Genomic DNA, 26,947 nt, shown 5'->3' on the forward strand with positions numbered 1-26,947 from the left:
GCCTATAAGACAAAGGGAAATACAATGACATTGGAATTTGATGTCACTGTTAGAATCATGAGTCAGTGTCTCTAACCCTTGGACTTCTTCAGTAATTTTGGTCCCATCTTTGCTTGTGATGTCTTAAACTGTTCAGACGCCTTTTGCAGTGCAGGATTTCATGAACACAAATTGAAGTTCACCTTTCTTTTCTTGATCACTTGTTTATTGTGAGCATTCATCAGGACCTCTTCCATGGCAAAAGCCTGGGCCTGGACTGTCTGGTCCTTACTCAGAGTCTCTGCCTTTCATTTTGCTGTGGTGCCCTTCATCCCCCTGTTCTAACTCTGAAATGTGCTGCATCAGCAGTGGAATAACAAATGCTGTTGTGACTGAGCCATTGATCTCCCTGTCACTGTATATTTGCTGATTTTTGTGGAGGGATGCTTATGCTACCAGAATGATACAGATCTGCTGGGCAATTTGTCTTCCCCAGCACAACGTTGTCAGACCAGTATTGGGTTTGAACAGTCTCTGCTGTTGATCATTCCCTGTTCAGTAGGTGAAATGGTGTTTTACTGCACTGCCTACAAAACTTTTCAAAAGCTCTTACAGAAGTGTCTTACTTTCATGTCGGTGTTATCCATGGTCATCTGTCTGTCCCATGAGTTCAGGAACCTTTAACATGTTGACTTTTCCAGCAGATCAGACCTGTACCAAGTGCACTTGATTCAGCTCTGTGGGTGCTTAGGGAGAATGTAAGAATAGCATGGAAATGCAGTGGTGTTTCTCTAAAACACTCATCCAGCCCTTAGAAGTGTGTCTCACAAGGACTTCTTCACTTAACCTTTGTGTTTAGTATCCTGCTGCAGATTTTTGTTGCATTAATTCATCCCCTAGCTTTCTGAACCCATGTGCACTTTTACAATTTACAGTGCTCTGTGGCAAGTTTCCCAGCAAAGAACCTCTTTCTGTTTGTCTTTAGGTTCCTTTAATGTCCTCTAGTTTTTGTGTTAGAAGAAGCTAAACAATTATTCCCCATCCTCTTCTTCGAGCCACTCAAGAGATTTATGCCCCTGTGTTACAGTCTTCTAAATCTTTTTTTCCAGAATGGTTAGTTCACCTTTAGTTATTCCTCACAAGGATGGTGCTATACAGTATGGTCAGGAGGAGGACCACGGTAATACTTCCTACTTTTTATTGCTTTTCCAATAACTCCTGTGCTGTGGTGCTGTTTTGTTTTAGCCATAAGAATCTAAGAACACAGGTAGGACAATGCTCACAAGCAGAAGTAGTTGGAATAGCAGAAAATTAGAGCATGTCTGAAAGAAAATATAGCAGGCACCAGTGGAATAAGGGATCTGAGTAGACAAGAAAGGGAGAAAAGAGGTGATAATGTGGCTGGCACAGATGGTTTATGGGCTACAAGGGAGGGCATTATTTTGCAATCTATAAACCCAGTAACTTTATTATGCCCATGGGTTTTGATTTTCAATAAAGTTACAAATTTTAATTCCCAGGCTGGTCTTTTAAAGTTGTTCTAAGGAAGAGGCATCAGATATCAAAGACAGAGTCACTGTTTTGCATGAAAAGCCCCCAGTAGGAAGGGTTTTCCACCTTCTGTAGGTTCCCTGTGTGTGGGTATTTATTTCAGTGCACAAGTCTTGTCCCGTTTCACCTGAATTACCTTAATTACCACAGGGACATTTGCTGCCACATGAAGGATATTGCAGTCTGGGAAGAGACATCTGACATCCAGGATGTCAGTGGTTGTACTGCAGAGATCTGATGGAACAGTAGGAGAACAGTGATGACAAGTCTTTTATTTATTTTTAGGCACAATGTAGGTCCATTTGATGTATTCTGGATGACAGGAAGTTTACTTCTAATGATAAATTAAACTATAGAGAAGTCTGGACTTCTAATTTCCTGTTTGGCTTTTTGACTACTAATGAGGATTGAGCTGATGTTTTTATAGAGCTACTCATAAAAATGCCAAGATGTCATTCTAATCTGCTTTATTAATTTTGGAGCCCAATACTGGTATATGTAAAGTTAGGATTGTTTTCCTCCAGTGTAGCATTTTTACATTTACCCACAGTGAACAGAATCAGCCATTTTATCACACTCAACTCAATGAAATGAACTTTATCTGCAACCCACTGCCATTTTTCTTTGTCTTTACTACCCTGATTGCCCCAGTATGATCAGCAAGTTTTGCCATCTGTTTATTCCCTCTCTGGTTTGCTATTCTGAATAGCACAGGCTCTTTTTCATTAGTGTTGTCAGAGAACAAGCACAAGCTTTTGGGCAAGTTTGCTTGTTTGTTCTGCCTCTTAGTTCTTGAGAAGGAATTGTGGTGGCACTCTCTGGTCTTGACTTCCTTCCAGACTTCTTGTCTCTACAATGCATTTGCAACATATTGCAAATACAGCATATTATCATTTGCTAATGGCAATCTGCAGGTAAATAAGAATGACTTAAGAATTTCAGCCTCTTTGAGAATAGGTATTTCACAGTACAGTCTCCCATTCAACATTTCTATATGAACTAACCAAAAGACCTCACCCTAATAGTCTTATTTTTCTAAGGATCCATATGATTTTTTACATTTTGGGGCGTTTTCCATTATTAGCAGGACAGCCAGTGTGGGGAGGCAAAGGGGAGATGGATGTATAAAAGGCTGGATGTAGTAAAAACCAAAGGAACAGACATAAAAACTCTATAAACAATACCTGTAATGTATAACCATAATATTGCACCTGTTGACTTTCTTTTTAGGTTCTACAGCCAGACTCTTTCTCTGAATGTACCCCTAAGGAGACAGGAATATTTACTGGAAAATGTAAGTTCTTACACTTCTTCCTTAACCACCCTCCCCCAAACATGTTATCAAGGAGGACCTGATTTGTCAGAGCTGAACAGAACTTTGTGACAGATGTCAGGTCTAGAATAAAGAAGAGTAATTGAATATTTAAGGCAGAAGCTTTGTTTACTGTGGCATTTACAACATTATATTGTAACAGTTGGCTTTTAATCTCAGAAAAATAACATTAGCCATTTGCCCAGTCCCTGAATGGGACTTTTAATAGCTGTGGCCCTTACCCAGTAATTCTCTCCCAATCCTGTGTATTTCTGTAGACTGATGGAATTTTTCAGATTGGATTGACAGTAGAAACCCCACAGTAGAGCTGGATCAGAATGTTATATCCATGCTTAAAGTACCTGTTTCCTTTATCCTGTACAAACCCAACTCTCTGTGGGCCTTTAAATTGTTGTCCTGGGAGCTTCTGGATGGCCCAGAAGCTTCAGGATCAGCTCCTGGTCCTTTGACAAGAATTTCCAATGGGGTGTTAGGAAATCTTTTTCACCCTGGGGACAATCAGACACAGAAATAGGGATTGAGAGAGGGTCTGAAATCTGCCAGCCTTGGAGATGTGCAAGCTTCCATGGGATAAGCTCCTTGGAGACCTGATCTAAAGGACAAACCCTGAGCTTGGAGGTGGATTAGACACCTCCAGAGGTCCTTTTCCCCCTGCATTCCTCCTCAGATTCTCTGAAGGCATTGCCATGGTGAAGTGAACACTAAACCCTGTGTGAATGGCTGCTCCTCCTTGGCTTTTCCATAGGAAAATATACTCTGATTTTTCCTGAGATGTAGTAAAAAAAACTTGCTTGTAAAAGCAAGTAAAAAAAACATGCTTGAACCCTGAGCAAGTTTAGTCTTAGCAATGGTCTTGGGAATAGCATCTAATATCAATGTAGCCAAATTTGTCAGCTAACAGAACTATTTATTTCTTTGTGTCCTTGCAAATGCTAATGAGATCTTACACCCAGGGGAATTTATGTGTATATCAAGACTTGCTATAGCTATTTAAAGGTATTTGGGCTGGATGGCTTAATAGGTTTAATGCTTGTGTGTCTTTTCAGGGCACCATGACTACTGGTGCTTCTTTAGACACTATCCAACCTGATTAGTTGTGGGTTTCTGTAGTGTGTGAAATGAAAGATATCTTTAATTTACAGTGATGGATTTATTTGTGGAACCTGATCAGACTGAAATATTACTTGTTGTATCTGTATATGCTATTTCTGTTTTTTTTTTCAGTAAGGCTTAAAGCAGGTGGATCTGAAGATACATATACAACCTTTTGTTTGTTCAGTTTTTCTTTCCTATTTATTTTCCAGAGATGCAGGCTAATCATTAATTAATAATATTAATATTGCTGCTTTTCACTGATGCTGTCCCATTAAACTACTTCCAAGTGTCCAGTTCTTGATGTTAAGGTAGTAACTTAAAAACATCAGCAAAGCAAATTTGTGTTTTGCTTTAACTCTGAGTTGGTGTTCTCCAACAATTTATGGGATTATGAGAGGCTGGATTTATATGAACATATATAGTCATTTAGCTGGTGAAAGATGATGGATAGACTTCAGACTAATCTGTCTTCTTCTGTGTCTGCATAATCACAAAATCTGTCATGTAACTGCTTAAATGTGTCACTGAGTTACTGTCAGTCTGCAATCACAGTAATGAGACACTTGGTAATGTGCTTGATCAGGAGCTGTGTGGTTAAAAGTGAACGAGGTGTTGGCAGCCCACTACAGGGACTAATACAGGCCAGGAAATATCCAAATCCCCCATATAAAGTGATTTAATCTCTACAAAATATACATGCTGCTAACCATTGGGACTTGCATGCATGTTTGTATTGGTTCCTTACTTCAAACTAGATAAATTATATGTATATTCTTTTATATAGGCCTGCAACTGAATTTTACCATGACCTGGGGAGACTCTCACTACCTCGGACTGACAGGACTTGAGGTGATAGGAAAGAATGGTCAAGCACTAAAAATCAGCACAGAACAGATTTCTGCTTCACCCCAAGACTTAAATGATCTTCCAGAGTACACAGGAGATTCCAGAACGTTGGAAAAGTAAGTAAGGAAAGACTTGGATGCATTTTACATCAGATTTGATAAAGTGACAGAATTATATAAGCTTCTATTATGCTAACACATGGTAATGCAAATATGATTTTCATCCCATCACTGCTCATTCTTGGAATTCACAAGCTGCCCAGGAACAGCTTGTTGTAGAAACATGAATGAGATGTTTCCAAAAGTTGGTGTTTGAGTTAGGAGATGGTAACAGGCCTGGTTGGTATTTCTGCCAAGGACTTTCCAGGAAGAAATGTGGGTGTTCTGAAGCATCTGTCTGTGCATATTCACTGATATTTATGCAGGATTTCTGGATAACTTCAAGGAAAATTTTCAACTTAGCAAAGAGTGAGGATGTATTTGGGAATTGCACAAATAGATGCCATTCTTTTGGCAATTTTTGCAGCTTTTTTTTTCGTAATTTTAATGAATTTTTATTCATTGACAAGTGTATTTCCTCAAATTAACTTGTACTTCCTAAATGGCAGCAGTATAGAAATCACAAGCTGTAGATCTGGAGAGGACTTGGCATTTGGTTGTTATTGAAGCTGCATCCTGTTGTTTCTGAGTCATATCTCCATTTTAAAGGGTATTTTCAGTTGCAGTCCTCTGCTCTGGCATGTTTATGGTCTGTGACTGGGTTTATGAATTCGGACTTTTCAAAGTCTCTGTAGAGTCCTCCTTAGAATTTTGTATTTATTTACGTGTGCACTAACTCTGTTATTTCTGCTAATCTGACTAATGCAGATATCAAACTTACTTGTATATAATTACTTGTTTCTTCTGCCTATTTGTGTGAAAATCTCATCTGCAGGCACCAAGATCTAAGAAATTTTCCCTGATGTATTTTAGGAATTTTATTTATGGTGCCTTTTCCTTGCCAGCTTTCCTCCTGTTTTTTGGCCTGTGCACACGCATTTAACCTTCCAGAGTTTACAATCCTATCAATTTAGGGTTTTTTTGATCATTAATTTTGTTGAAATATGTCTTTTAATAAATTTGTTTATCCTGCTACTGAGCCAGGCTGCCTTTGAGTTTGCAAGTCCTCCCTCTTTCTGATGTCTTTCTTAGTAAGTGAGATACATTTTTAAATCTTTCTTTTACATACTGGATTGTTTTGCTTAAGAACTTCTTTGGGCACAAGAAATAGAGGCTTTTTTGGCTTCTGGTATTTCTGGAAGCATGTTGAATTTGAGCACACTACAGTGCTCTTCAGCTGTGGCATTTGGAATAAGTCCTGTGTGCTCTTCAAGTCAAGAATTATGTCTTCTCTCATGGACTCCCTAATCGGCTCTTCTGTGAAAGAGTCATTATTCAAATCTTTTTCTTTAAGGAACTGCCAAGTCTGGCACTCATTCTTCCATTAAACTTTTAAATAAATATTAAGTATATACTTACTTTTTTGGGCAGTGTACCAAAGTAATTACAGTGGACAATTAATTCATATTCGTTACTCCATCTTTGTGTGCCGTAGTTTGCAGTAGGAGAATATAAAGTCAGGATTCCAAAATGGGGAAATAGCAGATTTAACTTTATCTAGCCAGCCTGAAGTCTGTGCTGTTATGAAAAGACATTGTCCTGCTGGTAGGAAGCTTTCTAAAAAAAGTAGGGATGTGGCTGACTGTGAGCTTGAAGAAGGACATGAGCAAACTCTGGCTCTCCTCAGGGTTATCCAGCTGCCATCCAGTTCCTTGTTGGATTCAGTAGAGTTGTGTTGGCATAGTAACACACTGCAGAGTGCCAGACAGACTAGTGTAGGCATGGAACTATATTAATAAATTACATTGTGGCTGGGCCTTAGAGTTTTGCCTTCAGCCACTTTGGTACAAAGACAGTTGAGCTTTCCTCTGCCCACCTCTGTTCACACAGGGAAAACCTATGGATTTTGCTGGTCAAACAGACCCAGCTAAAGAAAATACTGGCTTTTCTCCCCCCACTGTCTTTCATTCAATAATTGCTTGCTATTTTTGATGGTTACTGTGCTTTTTAATTCATGCACACGGGCACAAGAAGCCCTGGAAGCTGAAAGTGGCATCTAGAATGAATTGAACATCTAGTAAAGTCACTGCTTTCCATGAGAGAAGCCAGCTTTTCCCTTCCTGCAGCTAATGGATTTTTCTGTTTGTAGGTTAATAGATGGGACTAATATCACAGTAGAGGATGACCATATGTGGCTCATTCCTTTCTCTTTTGGAGAAGATCATCTGCTCACAATCCATTTTGATAAAATTGAAAGTATCGCAGGGCTTCGCTTTTGGAACTATAATAAATCTCCAGAGGATACCTACAGAGGGGTAAGTAAAAGAAAAGGAGCACTGCCAGCAAAAATATACAGCAGTGCATTGGAAAATTGGTACTATGATGAATGAATATAGCTGCCTTAATGGAACACCATAAATCTCTCTAGATTGTCTGAGTCTGAATTTTGTGGCAGGTATAATGCATTCCTGTCTCCACAAACAGCACACATTGAAAAAAAAGCCAGAGATACTTTAAAGAAATCTTCAAAGCTGATTTTTCTAAGAGACACATACAATACCACATATTATTTTCAAGATATATGATTCTCAAGAGGTATCCTCTCAATAGCTAATATTTAGACCTACCATACGATCCTGTGTTTCCTGGAATACAGGGAATGATATAAGAGGGAAACTTTTCCCATAGAAATTCTTTTTGGTTAAGTTTCAGAAGGCCATTCAATACTGCCTTTTCCAAGAAGCAAGAAGAGTCACTTGAACCCTTAACTGGGAAAGCTGATATCTTTAAACAGTTTGGTAAAATAGTTTAGCTAAAAATGTATGACATACCTCCTCTCTTCTTCTTCCAGATTTGTTTGGTTTATATTTGCTTTGTTCATACTGAATTATTGGAATTGACTGGCAATTGGCACCTTTTGGAGATAATTTTACATCTTGTTGGCAATCTGAGTTTGGCTGTCCCTCATTTCCCTGCTGTATTTGCACTTGAAATGATAATAAAACGGTAGCTGCTGTTTGCTGCACAGAAAGTTTATGAATCCATTTGTTTCCAGACCTCTCCTTTCACACAGAACTGTTGCATTCTTGATGTCCAAATTCAATCAATAGATAAGAAGAAAAACATTGATATGTGTTAAACTGAGAGACAGGAAAAAAAGGATCAGCAAAGGTCTGGAAAAAAAATCTACAACTGAAATTGGAGGCCTGGAACATTCATAGGATTGGGCAAGATAGTGGCAAAGTTACACAACTGTGTCTTTGTGTAAATTTACCTTCCAGGAGTTGCTTTAATGTGAGCACTGCCTGGCATCTTTTACTATCAGCATGGGGGCTCTTGGTGCTAAAGACTCCCAGAAGGCCAGAGCATAAGATCTTTCAATTAAAGCACAATTGATCTGGAGATTTCAACATATGGCACCTCATTTTGTGCCACGTTGCATTAACCCAGCATGTTTGACACATGGGAGGGTTCTGGAGCATTTTGAGCTTCCCATCTCAATATACCCCCTGTATAAATTAGGGGGTTTGATGACATTTGTGTCCTGATTTCAGCTGGGATAGAGTTAATTTTGTTCCCGGGATCTGTGTTTTGGATTTAGGGTGAGAATAATGTTGAGAACACACTGATGTTGTTGCTGAGCAGTGCTTACTATATCTCTAAAATCTAACGTGGAATTTGGTCCTTGGAGGCCAAACCAAGAAGAAAAAGGAAGAAAGGTATATTTTCAGCAATTTGCTTGGCTAGGTAGGAAAAAGAAGTGAGTGTGATACAGGTGTCCACCTGCAAGCCTATAACAGTCCCATAACAGTTAGTGGGTACAATTAAAAGGAGTACAATCTAAAGTGGGTGCAATTTAAAAGGATAAAATAAATGCAGTCCTGTAAAAGGATAAAATAAATGATTTGGAAAACTGAAAATGCAAGATATTGGCTGGGTCACAGTAAAGAGGCCTTAGGCTGTAAACCTGGGGCATCATGACATCTGTCTCTTGAAGTATTGCTGTTCCTTCTAAGAAAGAGTCCCTGGGCATGAGATATGATGATATTCTAGGCAGCTGCAGGCTGCTGGATTCTATTCACAGCTTCAGTGTGAGAGGGTAATGGCAGGGAACTGTCAGAATGAAGACTTGGGTGCTATTTCCAGCTCTGTGAAAAATCACCTTGTGAAAGCTTTGTTATGCCATTTGTAAAATGCAATATGTGACGGCTGAGTGCCTCCTCAGATGATGAGAATTACTTAGGAATGAGAGCTGGAAAGGGCACATAAATATGAGCAGCTGTGGTATAATAGGTAAGATTTCATCTCTGAGTCTCCAGACTTCCCATTCACGCCGTGTGTCCGTTTGGGAAAGTGTATTTCAGTGGGGGTTTCACTTCCCCTCCTTATCCTGACAGACTTATTCAACTTGAAAGTAGCACACAGAGTTTCTGATATGAAAAGGATATTCCCTTTCTTTGTATTAAAGATGAGAGCAGAAGTAGTTATTTCTCCATACTTTATAGTCACACAAACATTCCTTCCTAATTAATCTTCAGGCTGTTTGGAAATGAACTGAGCATCTCCTCTAGTCTAGTACAATACCTGAGGTTTTCGAATCAAGAAAAAAAAATCTTCCTGAAGATTAGTTGCTTTTGGGATATCGCATGTAATTATAATTGAATAAAACATCCTTTACAAATGGAAAAAAGGTGAGAACTGTTATGAATATCAGGTCACTGATAATATACAGGACTAGCAGAATGCTCAGAATATTTTAAAGTTCTTAGATAGACACCTGAAGTGTGAATTTTAACTATAAATATTGCATATATATTTTTAATAGATCCTAATAATGAAAATTTTTGCATACAAGCCTAAGTTAACCTCAAATTATCTTTTATATATCGGGCAGCATGAAATCCAAAGATAAGAAAACTTACCTTTAGACTAAATTAAGTTTTTTGTTAACTAAATGAATCTATTTTGGTGCAGTCCATTAGTCAGCAGGCTTGAATTGGAGTGCCAGTTATAAGGCCACATTGTTATATTTTACAGGGGTTATTCCTTCCAGAGTGGTACTTAATGAAAGACTCAGGGCAATAAATGCTGCTTATGATTAAGTTACATTTAACGTATTTCAGGGCAAGATGCAGTGATTAATTGTTGCTGCATGATTGAATTGTGACTGGGATCGTGGACACAACACCAGATGGTGCTGAGGGGGGAGGGTGAAGGGGCCAGGGCTCCTGCATCATTTGAATAAATATGACTGAATTATTCAGTTTAATCTTCAGAGCTTGTATAAGACGTGTTTGCATCTATGATGTGGACACAGCTCAATTCTTTCTGTCTGGTGCAGGTTCCATTTCTTTATTCATATGCCCTTAGGTTACACACAGCACTGCTTGGCAGATGAGTTTGCATGATCCTGGAAAAGTCCGAGTGCCACCTGCCACAAAGATGAATAGCCCTGGTGAAATACAGGTTTCTGTAAATGCAACAGAGCCACAAAAGGCTGCTCTGGAGAGAGCACCACGCTGTGGGATTTCTGGAAGGGTGGCTCCAGCCAGGGCTGAGCAATCAGGCCTAACCCAGCAGTGCATTCAGGTGCATGATGAGTCTACTGTCACCTTTGTGACATGTGCTGGCTGAAAAGCTGAGTTTTTCCATTCTGATCACGTGTGTAAATGTTGCTGCAGGCTCAGGAATCAGAATTGTTTAGGTTGGAAAAGATTGAGGTCATAGAGTCCACCTGTAAATCCAGCACTGCCAAGGCCACCACTAAACCATGTCCCCAAGTGCTTCATCTACACATCTTTTAAATCCTACCAGGGATTGGGACTCCCTCACTTCCCTTGGTGGCCTGTTCCAGTCTGTGAAGGGAAGCTTCAGTTTGCTGAGATCTAATGAGATGCAGTAACTGAAGGATCTGTAAATACAATTTTTTTTATGTTTTCCCCTCCAAATCCTCACCTCTCCCATCCCCATCAATGTCAGTGATGACACTGAGTTGCACACTGAGGGTTGCAACTGTTATCTGCTGGTTTAGGCTTTCTTTTGCCAAAGGATGTCACACCATACAGGAATGAAATAAAAACAGCAAAATAACTGAAATTGTTTCAGCCTCTGAAGTGAATGCAATTGTTTGCAATCTATTTTAATTTGTGTCATGTCATGTAAACTCATGTTCTGTTATTTTAAACAAGGCCAAGGTGGTCCATGTGTTGCTGGATGGGCACAGCATCTCCCCACCGGAGGGGTTCCTCATCCGCAAGGGACCAGGAAATTGCCACTTTGACTTTGCCCAAGAGATTCTCTTTCTTGACTATCTGCAGCCCCAGCCAACTAATAAAGTGCACAGGAGGTAAAGTAGGATGTTTCTGTTATCTGAACCACATGATTTCTCTTCGCTGTTTTCCTGTTCTTCCATATTCTCTGTCATTGCCAATTGTACGAGACACCTGGAGGAAAATATGGAGCACTTAGAGCAGAATGTTTAATTGGGTCTTAATTATAAACTGTTACCCAGATTTTATTGAGATCAGAGGACAGTCTAGTCCATAATTGCAGGTGGAAGGGCCAGGGGGGCTGTTTGTAGAGGCTTAGTCCTTTGGGTTTGTTCTCTTCTTTTCTGAATGAGCCAATGGTACATAAAAAAATCTGTTTTGTCTTGGTTTTTTTGGCAGGACTGGGTCAAAGAGAATGGAACAAGCCAGCATGGACTATGAAGCACCCTTAATGCCATGTGGTTGTATCCTCCTCTGTCATTTTCTTACTTATCATAGAGAATATTTTAAGAGTTATATGCTATGGTTATGAGTCCTGAGATTTTTGAATCCAGCAGTTTCTGGTGCTTTAAGAAGTTAACAGGATACCAAGAAGATGAGAAAGGCTTGCATTAAGTATGACTTGGGAATAAATACATGAAACATAGTATATGAATGTGTGGCCTGTTTTCAGATACTCTGATAGCTTTTTCTCCTGAACTGCAAGTAAGAGTGTTGGACATGGAGATGTGGGCTGCACGATACTTTTTCAAACTGCAAATTAAATAGTCTGTTGGGACAAAGTAACAGTACCGAAATTTTCCTTAACAGCATTTTGCTTTTTAGTTGTTTTCCAGTTTCAGCTCCTGACAAGCTGGGGTGATCCTTACTACATTGGTTTGAATGGACTTGAGTTGTTCAATGAACATGGAGACCAAATCTTACTAACTGAGAACAGTATCCTTTTCACACCAAGCACTTCTGGCCCTGTGGATACACAGTTTGCTCCCTTCAGATTTTCATATGGCATCACTTGCTACTTCTTCCATTTCCAGTTTATCCTGTGTGATTAACTCTGCTTCTATTTCTCTCTGTTTGTGTGATGAATATTGCTTCTATATGTTTTCATGTATTCTATATAGTTTAGAAAAGTATATACTTGGGATGCACCAGTAAAGCAGGATAAGGTTAGAGAAGGGAAAGCTTAAGAAGGACATGGTATTTTTTGCTGCTGACATTTATTTCTTCTGAGGAATGGAAGGACCAGAAAGTTTGCTGAGCTATAAATTCACAAGAAAAGGTTGAGCTTGGTGCCTTTTTTTGTGGAAGCTTTCACTGGGCCCCAGGAAAGAAATTTTTCACAGCTCTTGTTCTGGAGATTTAGGCTGTTCTAGAAACCTGATCCAGTCATGAAGATCAGGGCTGAGGGTTTGAATTTGATTCAGTGTTCCCTGGATAACCAAAGAGGGAATGAAGGGCATGTTTGTGAGATTGGCAGTCATCAAGGTGACACTTCCATGCTCTGTCCCAGCATACAATTCACATACAATACCCAACATACAATTCACACAGCTCACTTACATGGAAGAAACATTTCTTAGCCAACTAGAAAGAATAAACAGCACAAATGCTACATGAATTGTAGGTCTCTAAGGATCCTCATTGCCTAATAAATAGGAGACAGTGAAAAGGCAATAAAGGCTTTTTCCCAGTTTTTGTTTGTATCTTGTGTGACACATGATGGACTTGAAACATTTGTAATGGACAAAAAGCATTTTGAAGTTGAAAAGTGGTAACAAACTGGTTTTAAGAGCAAGGGATCTTTAACTTGGCTGGGATGGCTTTACAGTGCAAACCAGTGCCAGGTAAAGAACCCTCAGCTCATTTTGAATGATCTCCTGCTCCTGCCTGTACAGTGGTGTTGATGGGATGTATTGGGATCCTAAAAAAGCATATTTGTCTTAGTGCAGTACTTAATGTGATAATTCACTCCTGTGTCTGGAGCTTTTCTTAAACACTTGAGGGATTGCTGTGTTATTCCTGAAATTCTTTATAAATACTTAGAGACTCAGGCCTTTTAGAAAGCAGGACAAGAGGAAATGAATATCCCTCAAACTGGATTGCTCAGGGTTTATAATGCTGCAGACAGTACCATCCACCCACATTTCTTTGTCTTTAACATACATATGTTTTTAATGTAAATATTCTCTTACAGAGAAAATCTGGTTGCCTGTTCAATGGGAGGTTTAATCTTTCCCTCTCAAAGAGCTGATAAAAGGTCTTATTAGACAGTTACTGATTTTTACCACAAACCTTGAGAAAGCCAAGCAAACCCTAGTCTGATGGCTACCTCCTGCAAGGATACTTACCTTGAGATAGGTTTGATATGAGGAGTTTTCACAAGCTTATCATACAAAATGGGGCTTTGTCACCAAAGAGCTGAGACGTGCCTGTTCCTGATAACAGAACTTTATTGATGAAGTCATAAATGAGTATTTGAAAATAAACTAAATGCAGCTAGTAAATTTATTCCTATTTTAAAAATAAATTGGAGTACCAGAGTCTTTAAGGGTTGTCCTGCTTTTAAAAATGTGCCCCCACGCTACTTCTGTGAAGCACTTGGAGCACTGTTGTCATGGTGAATGCTCAGCCATGGAGTTGGGGACAGCAAGCATGAACCTTTAAATGTGGTGTTTCTGAAATGTTGCTTTCAGTTATTTACACTTAAAGCTTTTTTTCAGACATTGCTGCTTTTCCAGACAGTGTCAACATTTTGGAAGATGTGTCTGGAGACATCCGAACTCCAGACAAGCTCATTGACAGAGTCAATGACACCACTGATGGCAGACACATGTGGCTGGCACCGGTTCTGCCTGGCTTGGTACATTTTTACCTTTCCATTCTGTTTTAGTGATGTGTGTGGATGTAGCTGGAAGCATAGAGGGAAGGGGAAACACGCATAATTTGTAGGTAAACTTGATATTAGTAACTGATATTAAATCACTGCTTTTTAGAAGAAGTGCTTTTTATTCCAGCTTCTCTCCACTGCTCAGGCAGCAGCAATAGAGGTTTCCCAGGTGTGTAATTCCTGTCTCCATGGTGCAACAGCAGAATTTCCCAGGCTGATAGATGGTTTTTGAGTTATTATGATGAAGATAATGACAAAGGAGCTAGATGTGTGTATTTTGTGCAATAAACACCTTTCAAACTGGAGTGAACCAGGATCTTAAATTCATTTTTACAAAATGCAGTGAATGTTGTTCCAGCAGTAAGAATTATATTTAATCTCATTTCCTGTGTTGAATTCAAATTCATAGATTAGGGATGGCAGACTTAAGTATTTCATGTCCTAAGGCCACAAGTGATTCAGCCCTTTTAGTAGTCCCATGTTTAGATATGGGATATCAAATATCTAAACAGGAAAAGCAGATAAATTTCGATAAGTTCTGACCTTGTTTTGGGAGAGGACATTTTTTATGGGCCTGTTATGGACATCATTAAGCTGTGTTTATTTCTTAGGAGAGGATGGATTTGAAAACAGAACAAAATGTAAACCTGACATGATACATTATAACTGTGTTGGGAAAATCCTTACTCCATTATTAACTGGAATTTTAAAAGCATGGAATTAAGCCAATTTTTATCATTATATGTTGTAATGCAGTGGGTGTAATAAGATGAAGTTTTTAAGTATACTTGGGAATAGTGACCACTTGCATTTCTTAGGAAAGTGGAAGGTCTGTGTAATGCTTGAGGGTTCTACTGTGTAGATCCCACATTGTGAATCCTGGTAATTTGATGGGATGCTCAGATATCCATCATAACGTGATGAATGATTGATTTGACAGCCAGCTGAGTTTGCTCCTGTCCTTATAAAAGCCACGCTTGCAGAGGCTGCTTCACTGGGGCAGAAAGGGAAATAACAGTCCCTGGAGTTCTGGCAGAGATGCCAGCGCTGCTTTGTGTTGCTCTGAATGACACCAAAGTACTGCAGAAGAACATAAAATACCAGTATTAAAGGCTAAATTGATAATGTGTGAAATGCAGGAGGCAGAAGCAATTTAATGGCGCTTTCTGTCCTTGAACTGTAGCAAATTACACCTTTTTAAGATCCACAGAGTACTTTTCCCTCCTCCATCTTCCCTGGGATGGTTGTTCAGCCAGGAAGTACAACTGGATTAAGCAATCAGGCTGTTGATGCTCAGCCTCTCTAGCTGGGCTGCTGAACCACAGCCTGTGTGTCCTCACATCCTCAGTGCTGGGCTGCTCCAAAACACTCTGGCTGCCTGGAAAGCTGCATTAACTCTTTGCTATATAGGAAGGCTCAAAAGCTGGAAGAAAATTTATGTTATAGCTTTTCTTTTCTAAATGTCTTCTTCTTTCTGATTCTAAAAGTGGTTTTGCCTTTTGCAATTTTGTTACTAATTAAGTAGTATTTGAATGCTTTGTTCCCCTGTTACTGATTGTCATTTTATTTATTTGTTTGAATGGATTTTTTAATCAAATTTATCAATCACTGTGGGACTAACAATTGCTATTGGGGACTATACCCCAGTTGTGTTGTGGAAAATCACAGATACAAACATTCCTATTGATCCCATTTACCTTTCTTTCTTCAGTTAAAAAAAAAAGCATAATGATTTAATATATCTTATGATATCTCCTCTAATACATCAAAGGATTAAAACTTCAGAGGATGCTAAAGATGAAGCTTAAGATATGTTGATCCAAAGTTGATATAGTGGCTCATAAAAGGAATAGCATAGAATTAACTGTAACAGGCAAGATTGGTTTCCTACAGGCTAATCTTTGGCTTTAACATCTTGGCATTAGCGTCACTGAAAGTAAAGTGAATAATACATCAAGCAATAATTGTTTAGGAAGCATCTGGAGAATTATCTCTACATTCCACTTAGTGTAACTCACACAAAAATTGCAAAATTTCTGGAAGAGCTTTCAAAGCCAGGGGATACGGGAGAAATTTTAGTCTTGCAAATAGAAAGGTGGATTCTATTCATATTTGGTAGAAAGAAATAGAATAGGATAGAACAGAATTGTAGAATGGGTTGGAAAGGACCTTCAAGCCCATCTCAACCAACCCATGGGCAGGGACACCTTTCCCTATCCCAGGTTGCTCCAAGCCCCATCCAACCTGGCCTTGGACACTTCCAGGGATCCAGGGGCAGCCACAGCTTCTCTGGGCAACCTGTGCCAGGGCCTGTCCACCCTCACAGGGGGAATTTCTTCCCAATATCCACTCTAACTCTCCTCTCAGTTTGAAGCCATTCCCTCATGTCACTTCAGGCTGTTGTAAATAGTTTCTCTGCATCCTTCTTGTGGACTCTCTTCAGAACAGAATTAGAATAGAGTAGAATAGAATAGAGTAAAATAGAATAGAGTAGAATAGAATAGAATAGAATAGGATAGGATAGGATAGAATAGAATAGAATAGAGTAGAATAGAATAGGCACCCGTTTGTCTTATTCTGAAGCACATGTCTGTGTTTGGTTGATGAAATACTCATTAAAAGTGTCTCTCTCCCCCCCCTCCAATTACCAGGCAGTCCAGGATGACCAGGATGGCAATTTATACTTCCTTTTGAGAGGGCAACTGTGGGGTAGAAACCACATCTGTGATTATCAGCAGGGATGATGCTTAACTTCAGTCCTTGGCATCGCTTACCTCACCTCCAGCTTTATCCCTTTAAATACGAACCTCTTTTGATGCAACATGCATGAGAATTTAATTTCTTGGGGGAATCTGCGCTGTTAAATATAAATTAATTCTCTTTTACAGGTGAATAGGGTGTATGTCATTTTTGATGTACCTACTACCGTGTCAATGATCAAGTTATGGAATTATGCCAAAACGCCTCAGAGAGGTGTGAAAGAGTTCGGGGTAAGTAAATTTTCTGTGCATTTTGTATGTTCTGGTGAATCAGCTGCTTGATTTCTGTATGGATTTTCACAGTTTACTGAAGTGTGATTCCATATAATCTCAAAGGATGGGATTCATCTCATTTAACTCTGCATTTAGTATTAAAATGACTAATCTGTGCCAGTCATCTGTCCTCCTTTTTTTTTTGTCCAGGGAAAGAACACTTTATCTGATTTTTTTCTTAGATAATTGTCTTAAGATAGGATAATGCTTTTCTTTTTCCACTGACTGTAGAGCAGCCCTGGAAGACTAGTTTAAACTACAAACCCAAGTTTTAGACAGCTGAAATGAGGTGAGATTCATTAATTCCTAGATTTAAGAGTGATTCACTCCAGTGAATAGAATGGCAATTATGTAAAACATGAAATACATTTTTAATTACCTTCTTGAAAGCTGCATTAAAAAACATCAGTGAGAGCATAAAAACTTGGAGGGAGGGGGAACCCCCAAACCCCAGCAGCGAATAGAAATGGAAGTTTTTAAGGAGCAAAAGCTAAATTAATGAGCAGATCTGTGAAACAAATAGGGCAAAATGATTTCTAGTTAATTGCTAGAGACAATAGCTGAAAGCAATGGTTGGTTTCTAGGTGGTTTTTTTGTTTGTTTTGTTAAATATCTGTAGCTTCTGGTGGATGACTTGCTGGTGTACAATGGGATTCTGGAAATGGTGAGCCATGTGGTGTCAGGAATCCTCCCAACCTGCGACCCAGTGGTCCCATATCACACCATCCTCTTCACAGATGATGAGAAGATTTGCCATCAGGAGAAGAGAACTGTTATTAGGTATGTGAGTGGATCTTGAATCTCATTTTTAAACAATGTGTGCATGTGACTGATGTCAGCAATATGTGCATTGCTATAGAAAATTCCCTTCCACAAAGTGCCTCACTTAATGAGAAATAAATAGGTTTTTAGATACAAAGACCAAATTACCAGCTTTATGTGCACTTACTGGGATTTGTGATTTATATTTACATGTGTTTTCATGAAAGCCTATAAACACAGAAGGAAAAAGTTAAGCTTCCTCAGAGAAGGGATAATAAATCCCAATGATATTACATAGAGGGGGAAAAAATAGAAAGTTAATGAAAAAGAACCAAGCATCAAAATTACAGAAAACAAAGTCCTCTGATTTGACACAGATGCTAATTAAGGAACCAGAATTCTACTATTTTATAAACATTCTAAAATAATGAACTTGCTTAAATGAGAAATGACTTGCATTTGGAGGAATGACACTTTGAAACCACTAAGTTGGCAATCTCACAGAGGATGTGATGAAATGCAGTGAAAAATGCACTTACATTTAGAAGGTTAGAATTGATAGGGTCTAAAAAACAGTCCCTGGCAAAGGAAAATAAAGATTGAAAGAATAATTTATTTTAAATGGGGTTGAAAAGTGAAGAAATGAAAGCTTATAGAAATGAACATTTTCTTACACGTTGGACAGCTAACAAATAGAATGTCTTGCACATACACCATTGGGAAAAAAAAGGCAAGTTTTGCATGGAAAAATGGCACCTGATCCATTCAGAGGAATATTCAAATATTTAGAAATTAGCAGGAGGAACATAAGCTGTCCTGATTAAAAACAGAAGTTCACATTTGCCTGCAGGGTTTGTTTTCCTGGGTTTCTTTAAAGCGTTGGCTGTTGGCCACTGGAACTGTCAGATGTTAAATAAATTACTGTTGTTTGGTTGTGTTGTGTGAGACATGTTTTTGTACAAGTGGCCGTGTTGTCGTGGTGAGATTTGGAGGTGAGCAATTTTTCAAGTGAAAACGTTACTGAAATGAAAACGTCTCGAGGAAATAAAAGTTTTGAGACATTTTTCAGTGGCACATAAAAAGGAGTAGGAGGGGAAATGAACCTTTACTTTCCTCAGCTTCAGGTCTTTCTGTGAGTAAAGTTATTTTCTTGGAAACAGAGAAGCAGCAGATCTTTTTCACATAACTTCCTTTGCACGTGTTATAAGACTTCTATCCTTTGATTTGCTTTGAAGGGGAGTATCTTTTTGGGGTCACAAAACTGCCTGGTCTGTTCTCCAGTTGAGAACATGCTGAGTCTGTTCTCTTCTAGGCTTCTGGGCAGGAGCTTTCTTGGTCTTTGTTCTTTGCCTGGTTTGCAATCTTCTTTCCCCTTTTTTTCACCTCCCACCCTACTAAAATATAGGGTACTTCAGCAGCAACAGAAGACATGCTGGATAATATCCCTTCATTTTAAAAATGGGCTTGGGCTTTTATATGTTGTTACTCCTGACTTCTCTTTCACATGTCACTGTTCAGTATTTTATGAACCCTGAACTTGAGACTGATATTATCATCAATAGTGTAAGTTCTGATTTCCCTCAGTGTTGGCTCCCCTGCTTCACCCTGACAGTTTGGGAGACATTACATTTTTCTCCAAAAATAGAAACCCATTTTGTGCAGTGTTTGTAGAGAAAAGAAAAATACACCTCTTTTGTTCCAAAGGCACAAATGTTTTGTTTTGTCTGTGAAAGGGAGATGTTATTAGAGATGTTTTCTTCACCTTTCCATTCAGCTCACATTTTCCCCTGTAATTTGTTTAGTTTAATTTCACTTTGAAGTTATTACTTCTTTCCCCAAAAGAAATGGTTAAAATTTTGCAGCAAAGCAAAGCTTGTCACAGTAAATGAATTTTGTTTAGTTCAGAAAACTTTCAAATAATGCTATTCCAGTATTACAAAGCAGTGTGAAGTTCCATACAGTGATTTTTATACCCTCTATGTACAGCTCTGATTTAAAATCTCACTTTGGTTAATGTGGTTCAAGCTGTGTAGGCAAGGCTTGAAAATTGTAGAGTGAATATGATATTTATATTTGAATGTGTGCCTGAATGAATGTTACTAATTAAAACTGGCAAGGAATCCTTCAGGTGGGTGCAGACAGAAAGTTGTGATTTTTGGTAACTTTTTCCATAAAAAACTCTCGTAACTTTTCACAATGTTGATTATTTTGGCTGTTGTACTGATTTGCATCTTTTCAGCAATCATGTGGGAGACCAGGATGTCCGAATGATGAATGAAAATGAGATTGTCACAAACAGCAAAAAGAAGCAAGTTGTGGCTGATCCAGGTAAGTTCTGTCTTCCACAGTTTTCTTCTGATCACTTCCTACAGACACAGTGTGGATAATGAACATTTTTAGAGACCTAAACTGGGAAAACTGGGGAGTCTTACATCTCTTACGTGTATTTAGTTCTACTTTTTCTACCACAGAAAGGCAAACTATGAATTTCATAATCTGGTGGGTTTGGTTTATTCTATATCTAAATCTGAAAAGGGATGATACAGATCAAAGACATATTTAGCTTATACCAACCCAAATGGGGAAGTCCTTAGGAAAGAAACTGACTGAAGATAAATTGAAAATTCATATTAATAGTGCAGGTTCACAGATAGCTTTTGGAATAATAGGCTCATTGGATCCCCACTGGTCTTCTAAGCAGCTTTAGAGATGATGCAGATGTGTCTGAGTATCAGCTGCTTGTTGCTCCTTGAGCAAATCCAAAATCATGATAAGCGTAACAAGGGGGAAAACATGTTGACTTTATTCCTCCCACTGTCTTTCTGGTTGGTCTTTTCTCTTTGAAAGTGATAATTAAAAAGACAACTCCTATTTTTTTTTCCCAAGGAGAAAGAGTAGATTTTATTTATAGTCTGAAGAGTCCCAGTCATTCATTGTAAATTACTCAGAATAGCTCCCTAAATACATTACAAATTCTCGCCCAAGCTGGTGTATTCATGATTGGTTTTCTCTCCTGAGCATGACACTTTCTCCAATTAGTTCTCCAGAAAGTGTTGCAGAAATTATTTGATGGCTTTTAATAACAGTTCTGTAGCAGAAGGATTTGAAAGGCCATTGCCTGTACAAAAACAGCTTGGAAGTTATTAGTATATTAGCACAGGCTGTGCCAAAAGTCTCCTGGACATCTCTGTGCCTGTTGGAATGACATCCTGGGTTGCAGAGCAGACATGGCCAGGAGAACAGCTCTCTTTGCCATGGCCATCACAGCTGTTGTCCAGTGTGCTGGGATCAGCCACAGGGGTTGTTGATAACAGATTTGTGCAATGATTTGGGTTGGAGGAGACCTCAGAGGGTCCCCTCCTGAGGGAGGGTCCAAACTTCTGCTCGAGTCAGTGTCAGCATTAAATTCAGACCAGATTCCACAGGAAAGCAAATCCGTGGGACTGTGAAAAAGTGGCAACCCTCACTGTCAGTGTAAGAAACATCACTGAGAAGAACAGCTCAGCTTTCCTTCTGGGATGGAAAGAGAAATGGGCATTTTTCTTCCTCGCCTCACTCTGTGGCTTCACTTTTAGTGTACAGTCCTAAACCAGCTCCATTTTCTCTCACAGCTTTGCGTCCAAAAACCTGCATGTGTGAGAAAGGGCTGCAGAGGAGGAAAAGATAACAAGGGAAGTCCTGGATGCACCCAGCCCTAAATAACTGCAATCCAGATCTCCAAGATGTGCATCATCCAAATGGAAGATTTTCTACGTCTGCTGTTGCTGAACCACCTCCTGTCTTATGAGGGGCAGTTTTATTTGCCACGGGAAATTTTCTGCAGAATGAAATCTAAAGCATGAATTTATTTTCCTGGGGGTTCTTTGTTATGATCTGTCTGATTTTTTTTCCTCTCATCTCTTAATTGAAAATCCAGGGAGGAAGGAACATAAAGGAGAGAGTGAGAACTTTACTGCTGACACTGTTCCTGCCAAGTACTGAGAACTTGGGTGAAGCAGGATGGTTTTATAACCACAAGTTTTTCAGATTGTTTCTCAAGCTTTTTTTCCTAAATCCTAGCTGGATGATCACGAAGATCCTCACTAGAAGGAAATGTTGCTTTTTTTCTGATGCCTGTAAATAGTTCTCTGGGAAATGCACTTATTAGAGAAAATAACTCTTTACCTGTCTGTCTCTGGGCTGCCACTGCATGTTTTGATGCCGTGGCTCTCAGCAGGAGCTGACACTGTTTCTGACACCTGGAGAGGTTCCCCTGGGCTTGCAGAAGTGTGATGGATGCTTTTAGGAAATGGAGATCAGGAAAAAGGTTTATCAAGATTTAGCAAGCACATTTCAGCTGTCATTTCTTTCATGTTTTGCAGTGAAATAATAATTTCTTTCATTATTTCACTACCATGAAAAAAGCAAATGAGGTGTTTTGCCTGGAGTGCCATTGACAGGCACTCTACACGTTCTTCAGAGTCCTCCTGCTGCAGAGCAATGTTCTTTTCTCCTATTTTGCCTGCTCTTGTTTATATGAACAAGGAGGCCATACTTCTGTGCTGCACTATCCACATCTGTTGCCAGCAACATACTGTCACTTCTGAGAAATGGTGAATGCATTTTAAGTAGCAGAAGGTAAGGAGCAGAGTGCATTTTTACACAAAAAATACCCTGCTATGTAGTCATTGGAACAAAAGCTCTAACCAGACAAATATGCTGCAGGATTTGCTATGCAAATGTATTTTTCACTGAAAATTTGGTGTTTGTGACAACCTGAATAAGTTTCCTCCATAGTAGATTCTTCCTTTCTCATTTAAAACTCTCTCATTCCAACCCAAGCCAGTTGATGATTCCATGATTGTTTCCAGAGAGAACTGAACACTGAAGTCAGGATGTGCTTTTAGACATAAAACAAAGTTACTGTTGCAGCTGTTGCTGTAGAATCAAACTGTTCTGGGTCCCTTTCTGTCCTAAGTCAGGAGTGTAATATTTTGTATATTTGCTTATTAAAACTTCACTGCTGTTGGCTAAGCTGAAAAGACACAAGATAGCAATGCATTTCCCAAATTTCTATGTATTGATTGACCAACAAAATGTATTTTGTACTAAATACAAACCACTTTATTTCTAAATGTAAACTAGTGTGTGAGAGTACACTGCACTTTTTTTAAGGGCTTTTCCCAATCTTCACTGACAAAAGAATCCTCTTGTTCTGAGAACTCTCCCCATAATGTGTTTCGTGGTGTAGCTCTACCAAGAACCAAGTTCTAATTTTTGCTCCAAATCACAGAACAGGCAACTCCAAAATGAAAAACAGGAGGAGCTGAAAGGAGGGATATTGTGAGGGCTCAGAACAGATATAAATGTCTGTATTTGGAAGTGGAGAGGCTGTAGCAAGGTTTTGAAGACTTGAGGCACAACCACAGATTTGTCATGCAGGCAATCTCTGAATGGGATGTCACACTGTTTGTTCTTCTAAGCAAATTGCATTGAATGTGCAGAGAAATGAAATCTGCTGTGTTTCCTGGCACAGAACAGCATCCTTATTATTGATCTGAAAAGGTATGAGGGGGAGAGGACTTCCTATGCTCATCTGTCTTCTCTGTATCTGTCTGGAGCCTCTCCAGTCCTGTGTGATGGACTAATGATTTTTCAGTCCTAACCCTTTGAGGTAACTCCAGGTTTTGTCAATTATTGCAAAATGCTTGGTCAAGCTCAGATGGGTCACAGCTGTCTCTGGCCGTTGTTTCTCTGTCCCCAGCTCTTTCTCAGCAGCCAGTTGGTAACTGCAGCCAGCTTTCACACCTTTTGCCCCTGGAAATCTGTGTCCAGAGCAGCTGCTCTGGCATGAAGTTTAACTGCTTCAACCTTCTGCCATCCTCTCCTAATGGCCCTTGTACCCACTGAAGAGATTCCCCACAATTGCCACACTGTGGAAAGAGCATGAAAGTCTTTAAAGTACTTCAAAACAGTTGTTAAGTTGTGGAACATCCTCCCCTGCTGTGTCTGTGCCTGCAGGAAGGGTTTGCCAGGCTGCTGTCTGTGCTGGGATGACACTCACCACCCAGGCACGCCCCAATGGAGGCCTTGATTCCAGCCAGGCATTTAGGGAAAGTAGCATAATGTTTAGAAAATACATCATTCATCCCTGTGGGGTAGGAGATGTCAGCATTTGCCTTCCTAATTGGACCTGAGATGTAATGACCCTTTATATAACCAAAAATAATTAAGTGTCCTAGTCACTCAAACAGTGGCACTTGACTCATTTCCTCAGTGAATCAGGGTTAAAGAAAAGGGTTTATTCCATTTTTCACCTTTTTTTAACTAACTGCTCACAAGTACATTCATGCCAGACTGGCATTTACAGGGGGGACAAGAGGAAGAGTAAACATGCAGTGAAGGAGATCCCCACGGAGCACTTCAGTCAATGCCAGGCACAGTTTCAGCAGGAGTAATTCAGTGAGAATGTGCCCAGTGACATCATTTGACATTGTCAGAAGCATGGCAAATGAAAAGGAAGGAATGAATTCTTGCCGAAGGCCTTGATGTAAATTATTAAACTTTCACTCAGTTCCAATTTCTGGGCCACTCAAAAACGTTTATGCCGTAGTTGCTCACCTTTACCTGTTGTGATTTGGTTTAAAGGGCATGGATCAAGATAACAGAAATGAGTTTGTTTGTCCCACAGTGACACTGAGAAGGGCAGGGGATAAAGAAATAATCTGTGAGGAAGTACATGTCAGGCTGCCTATTTTTTGATCTAGAAAAAGATATTTTTATCAGTCTTCACAGTGTAATCTGAAAGCTGGGATGCCTGGCAAAGCCTGCAACTTTTCAATTTCTGCCTTTTTGTGCTTTAATCCAGTAGCATTTAAACAGCAGGGAGAAGCACCTGTTGGTGGACAAGGGAGCAAGCAGTGGTGCAGTGTAAAAGGCAGCATAGAAGACATGGAATTTTGTGTATTCCTGAGTCAGGAGACTCATCCATGAACTCATAAGAGCCATATGAGGAGCTACATGGAGCAGCTAAATTAAACTGAGCCCTTCTCATGGCTTAGACTGGACTGGGACATAAACTGCATTACAGAATCCCCCTGAGGTGATGCTGTTTTCTGTAAGATGTCCTGGTCCTGCTGGACTTTCACCATGTTCCTGGTCTGTAGGTCATTCCCTGTCGTGATGTCCAGTTCTACCATTCCAGGGATGAATGCCAGGTTGGGAAAACCTGCAGGCCTGGCAGTGTCCAGGAGTGCCTGGGTGTTGTGAGATTGGACAGAGATCTTGTACCCCAGGTAACAAACACACTGGAATGGGCAGAGACAGGACTTGCTGCCAGTGAGGGTGTGAGGGGGAGGGCAGTGTGGGAGGGAGGTGGAATGTTGAGTCTTTAAACTTCCTTGAGTTTCCAGAAAAACCTCACTTCCCAGCATAAGTCAGGTAAGAGGAGACATGAAGGGCTGTATTGACATCTGAGTTCTGCCACCTGCAGGGGACAAAGTCTACTTTGCCTTTGATCTGCAAGGCAGAAGCTTTTCCCATTCCCTCCTGCTCTCTGCTCCTGCTGTCCTCGCTGCTGGCTCACCCCTGCTCCAACCTGGGGGATGCAGAGAGTGATTAGAGTCCAAACCAGCACATGGTTGAGGGGTGCCTTAGGCTGCCCTCTGTGTTCTGGGGCCGCTGATCTGGGAGGCTGAGCTCTAACAGGAGCTGCTCTTATGGCAAACATCACTGAAGGAGCCAAATCTCTTCCAATATTCCTCAGAAAATGTAAAGTCCATCACACCCCACCTGGCAGTGGCTTCACCAGTACTGCAGGCACTGCAACTGGGCACTCTGCAGCACCTGGGGCACTTTCCTGTATTCCCTTTTAGCTTTTTCCCCATCATGTCTATCTTTCAGCTGCATCATTATGCTTAGAAGGTCACTCCTTTTACCCAACAAAACAGTCCTGAAGGTCCTGTTCAGAATCATTGTTCTTTGCCTTGCAGGTGTGACCAACCTGTTACACTCTTCAGATGGATGTGCTCACATGTGTGACAAGATTAGTTTCATTTCACCTCATTTCCCATATGGAGGGCACTCTCTGATCTGGGGTGTCACCAACCCCTGTGGTCACAGCTCCTGTTTGTGTGGGGCCCCCATGGCCAGTGCTGTGGGTCTGCCTGCTGGATTATTGTCCAAAAATGCTGCAGAGACAACTGTTCATGGTGCAGGTGTCTCCTCCAAGGAACAGAGAGGGAGACAGAGAGGACTATAACACACTGGGAGGGTGTTTGCCTCCATCTGCCTGCTGAGCTCCTGCTGCTCAGAGCACAAGAAGTGGCTTCCTGGCTCAGTGGCCTCTTTGCCCATTTCTGTGGCTATTTGCTTGTTTGCTGAGAAATGACTTACAGCCCATGTGAGACACAAACATCCCTTTATCACACAGCTTGTATCACCCTAATGGAATTCTGTCAGCTGAGGATAAAATGTGGACTAAGAAAGCAATTATAGAGTGAATCTCCGAGCTGCAGGAAGAGCTGAGAGATGGGGACGGAGTGCCCAGCTGGAGTAATTTCTTGTCCGACTGGCCTCTAAATCTTGCTGGGAAGGGATCAATTTTCCACCCTTGTCTAACAGCATCAGCTCCCATCACCCTGGCTCAGGACCCTGTGAAGTGCTGCAGTGTTGAGATCTGGACATAAAAGGAAACATTTGCAATTGGTGGTTTCTTTCTTACTGACCCAGGAATTATTGGAAAAGGAGAAAATCAGGCTATAGACTTTCTGTCTGAGGGCTCTCTGGTGTTTCCTTTCTGAGCTCCTGGTGAAGGAGAGGACTGACCATCCCAGTGATCAGCAGGGTAAGAGTTTCCCAGCCTGAAATGTTGCTTCCATGGTCCTTCACCCACGGCTCACTGCTTTGGCTCTAATTAGGAGACGAAAACCTGCACCTCATGAGCTGTGAGCAGCCTTCCCAGGTACACTGGTTATTTCTGGAAGGTCTCAATTATGCAGTGAGACCACAGTGAAATCCTGCCTTCAGCTTTCAACTCACCCAAGGTCTCTGCTGTGACTAAAATCAACTTGACTCACAAACCCTGAGTGTTGGTCTCTGTCCTATTGCTCGTGGGA

General features: G+C 40.2%; 1 protein-coding gene and 1 long non-coding RNA gene across 9 annotated transcripts in view; both read left to right on the forward strand.

Annotated features, from left to right (window-relative positions):
* The window catches only part of KIAA0556 (KIAA0556 ortholog), a 56,964-nt gene extending 33,992 nt beyond the window's left edge, over positions 1 to 22,972 (forward strand). For 5 of the 6 annotated variants that reach the window (XM_027683664.1, XM_027683663.1, XM_027683667.1 and 2 more), the window contains 11 exons: positions 2,761 to 2,824; positions 4,743 to 4,920; positions 7,052 to 7,217; positions 11,091 to 11,248; positions 11,571 to 11,635; positions 11,997 to 12,107; positions 13,892 to 14,031; positions 16,947 to 17,048; positions 17,710 to 17,870; positions 20,092 to 20,180; positions 21,464 to 22,972. In XM_027683664.1, the coding sequence (XP_027539465.1) occupies positions 2,761 to 2,824; positions 4,743 to 4,920; positions 7,052 to 7,217; positions 11,091 to 11,248; positions 11,571 to 11,635; positions 11,997 to 12,107; positions 13,892 to 14,031; positions 16,947 to 17,048; positions 17,710 to 17,870; positions 20,092 to 20,180; positions 21,464 to 21,519 (1,290 nt within the window). In that variant the 3' untranslated portion in view covers positions 21,520 to 22,972. The remainder of the gene's footprint in view (positions 1 to 2,760; positions 2,825 to 4,742; positions 4,921 to 7,051; positions 7,218 to 11,090; positions 11,249 to 11,570; positions 11,636 to 11,996; positions 12,108 to 13,891; positions 14,032 to 16,946; positions 17,049 to 17,709; positions 17,871 to 20,091; positions 20,181 to 21,463) is intronic. The other variant, XM_027683668.1, reaches the window with a different exon arrangement.
* Positions 22,973 to 25,036: 2,064 nt separating this feature from the next.
* LOC113967825 overlaps positions 25,037 to 26,947 on the forward strand; it is a 41,075-nt gene continuing 39,164 nt past the window's right edge. For all 3 annotated transcript variants that reach the window (XR_003534294.1, XR_003534295.1, XR_003534293.1), the window contains exon 1: positions 25,037 to 25,126. This is a non-coding gene — a long non-coding RNA (uncharacterized LOC113967825). The remainder of the gene's footprint in view (positions 25,127 to 26,947) is intronic.

This window comes from Neopelma chrysocephalum, unplaced genomic scaffold (assembly GCF_003984885.1).
Source record: "Neopelma chrysocephalum unplaced genomic scaffold, ASM398488v2 Primary Assembly neopelma1_65, whole genome shotgun sequence".
In the NCBI taxonomy this organism is placed as follows: Eukaryota; Metazoa; Chordata; class Aves; order Passeriformes; family Pipridae; genus Neopelma; species Neopelma chrysocephalum.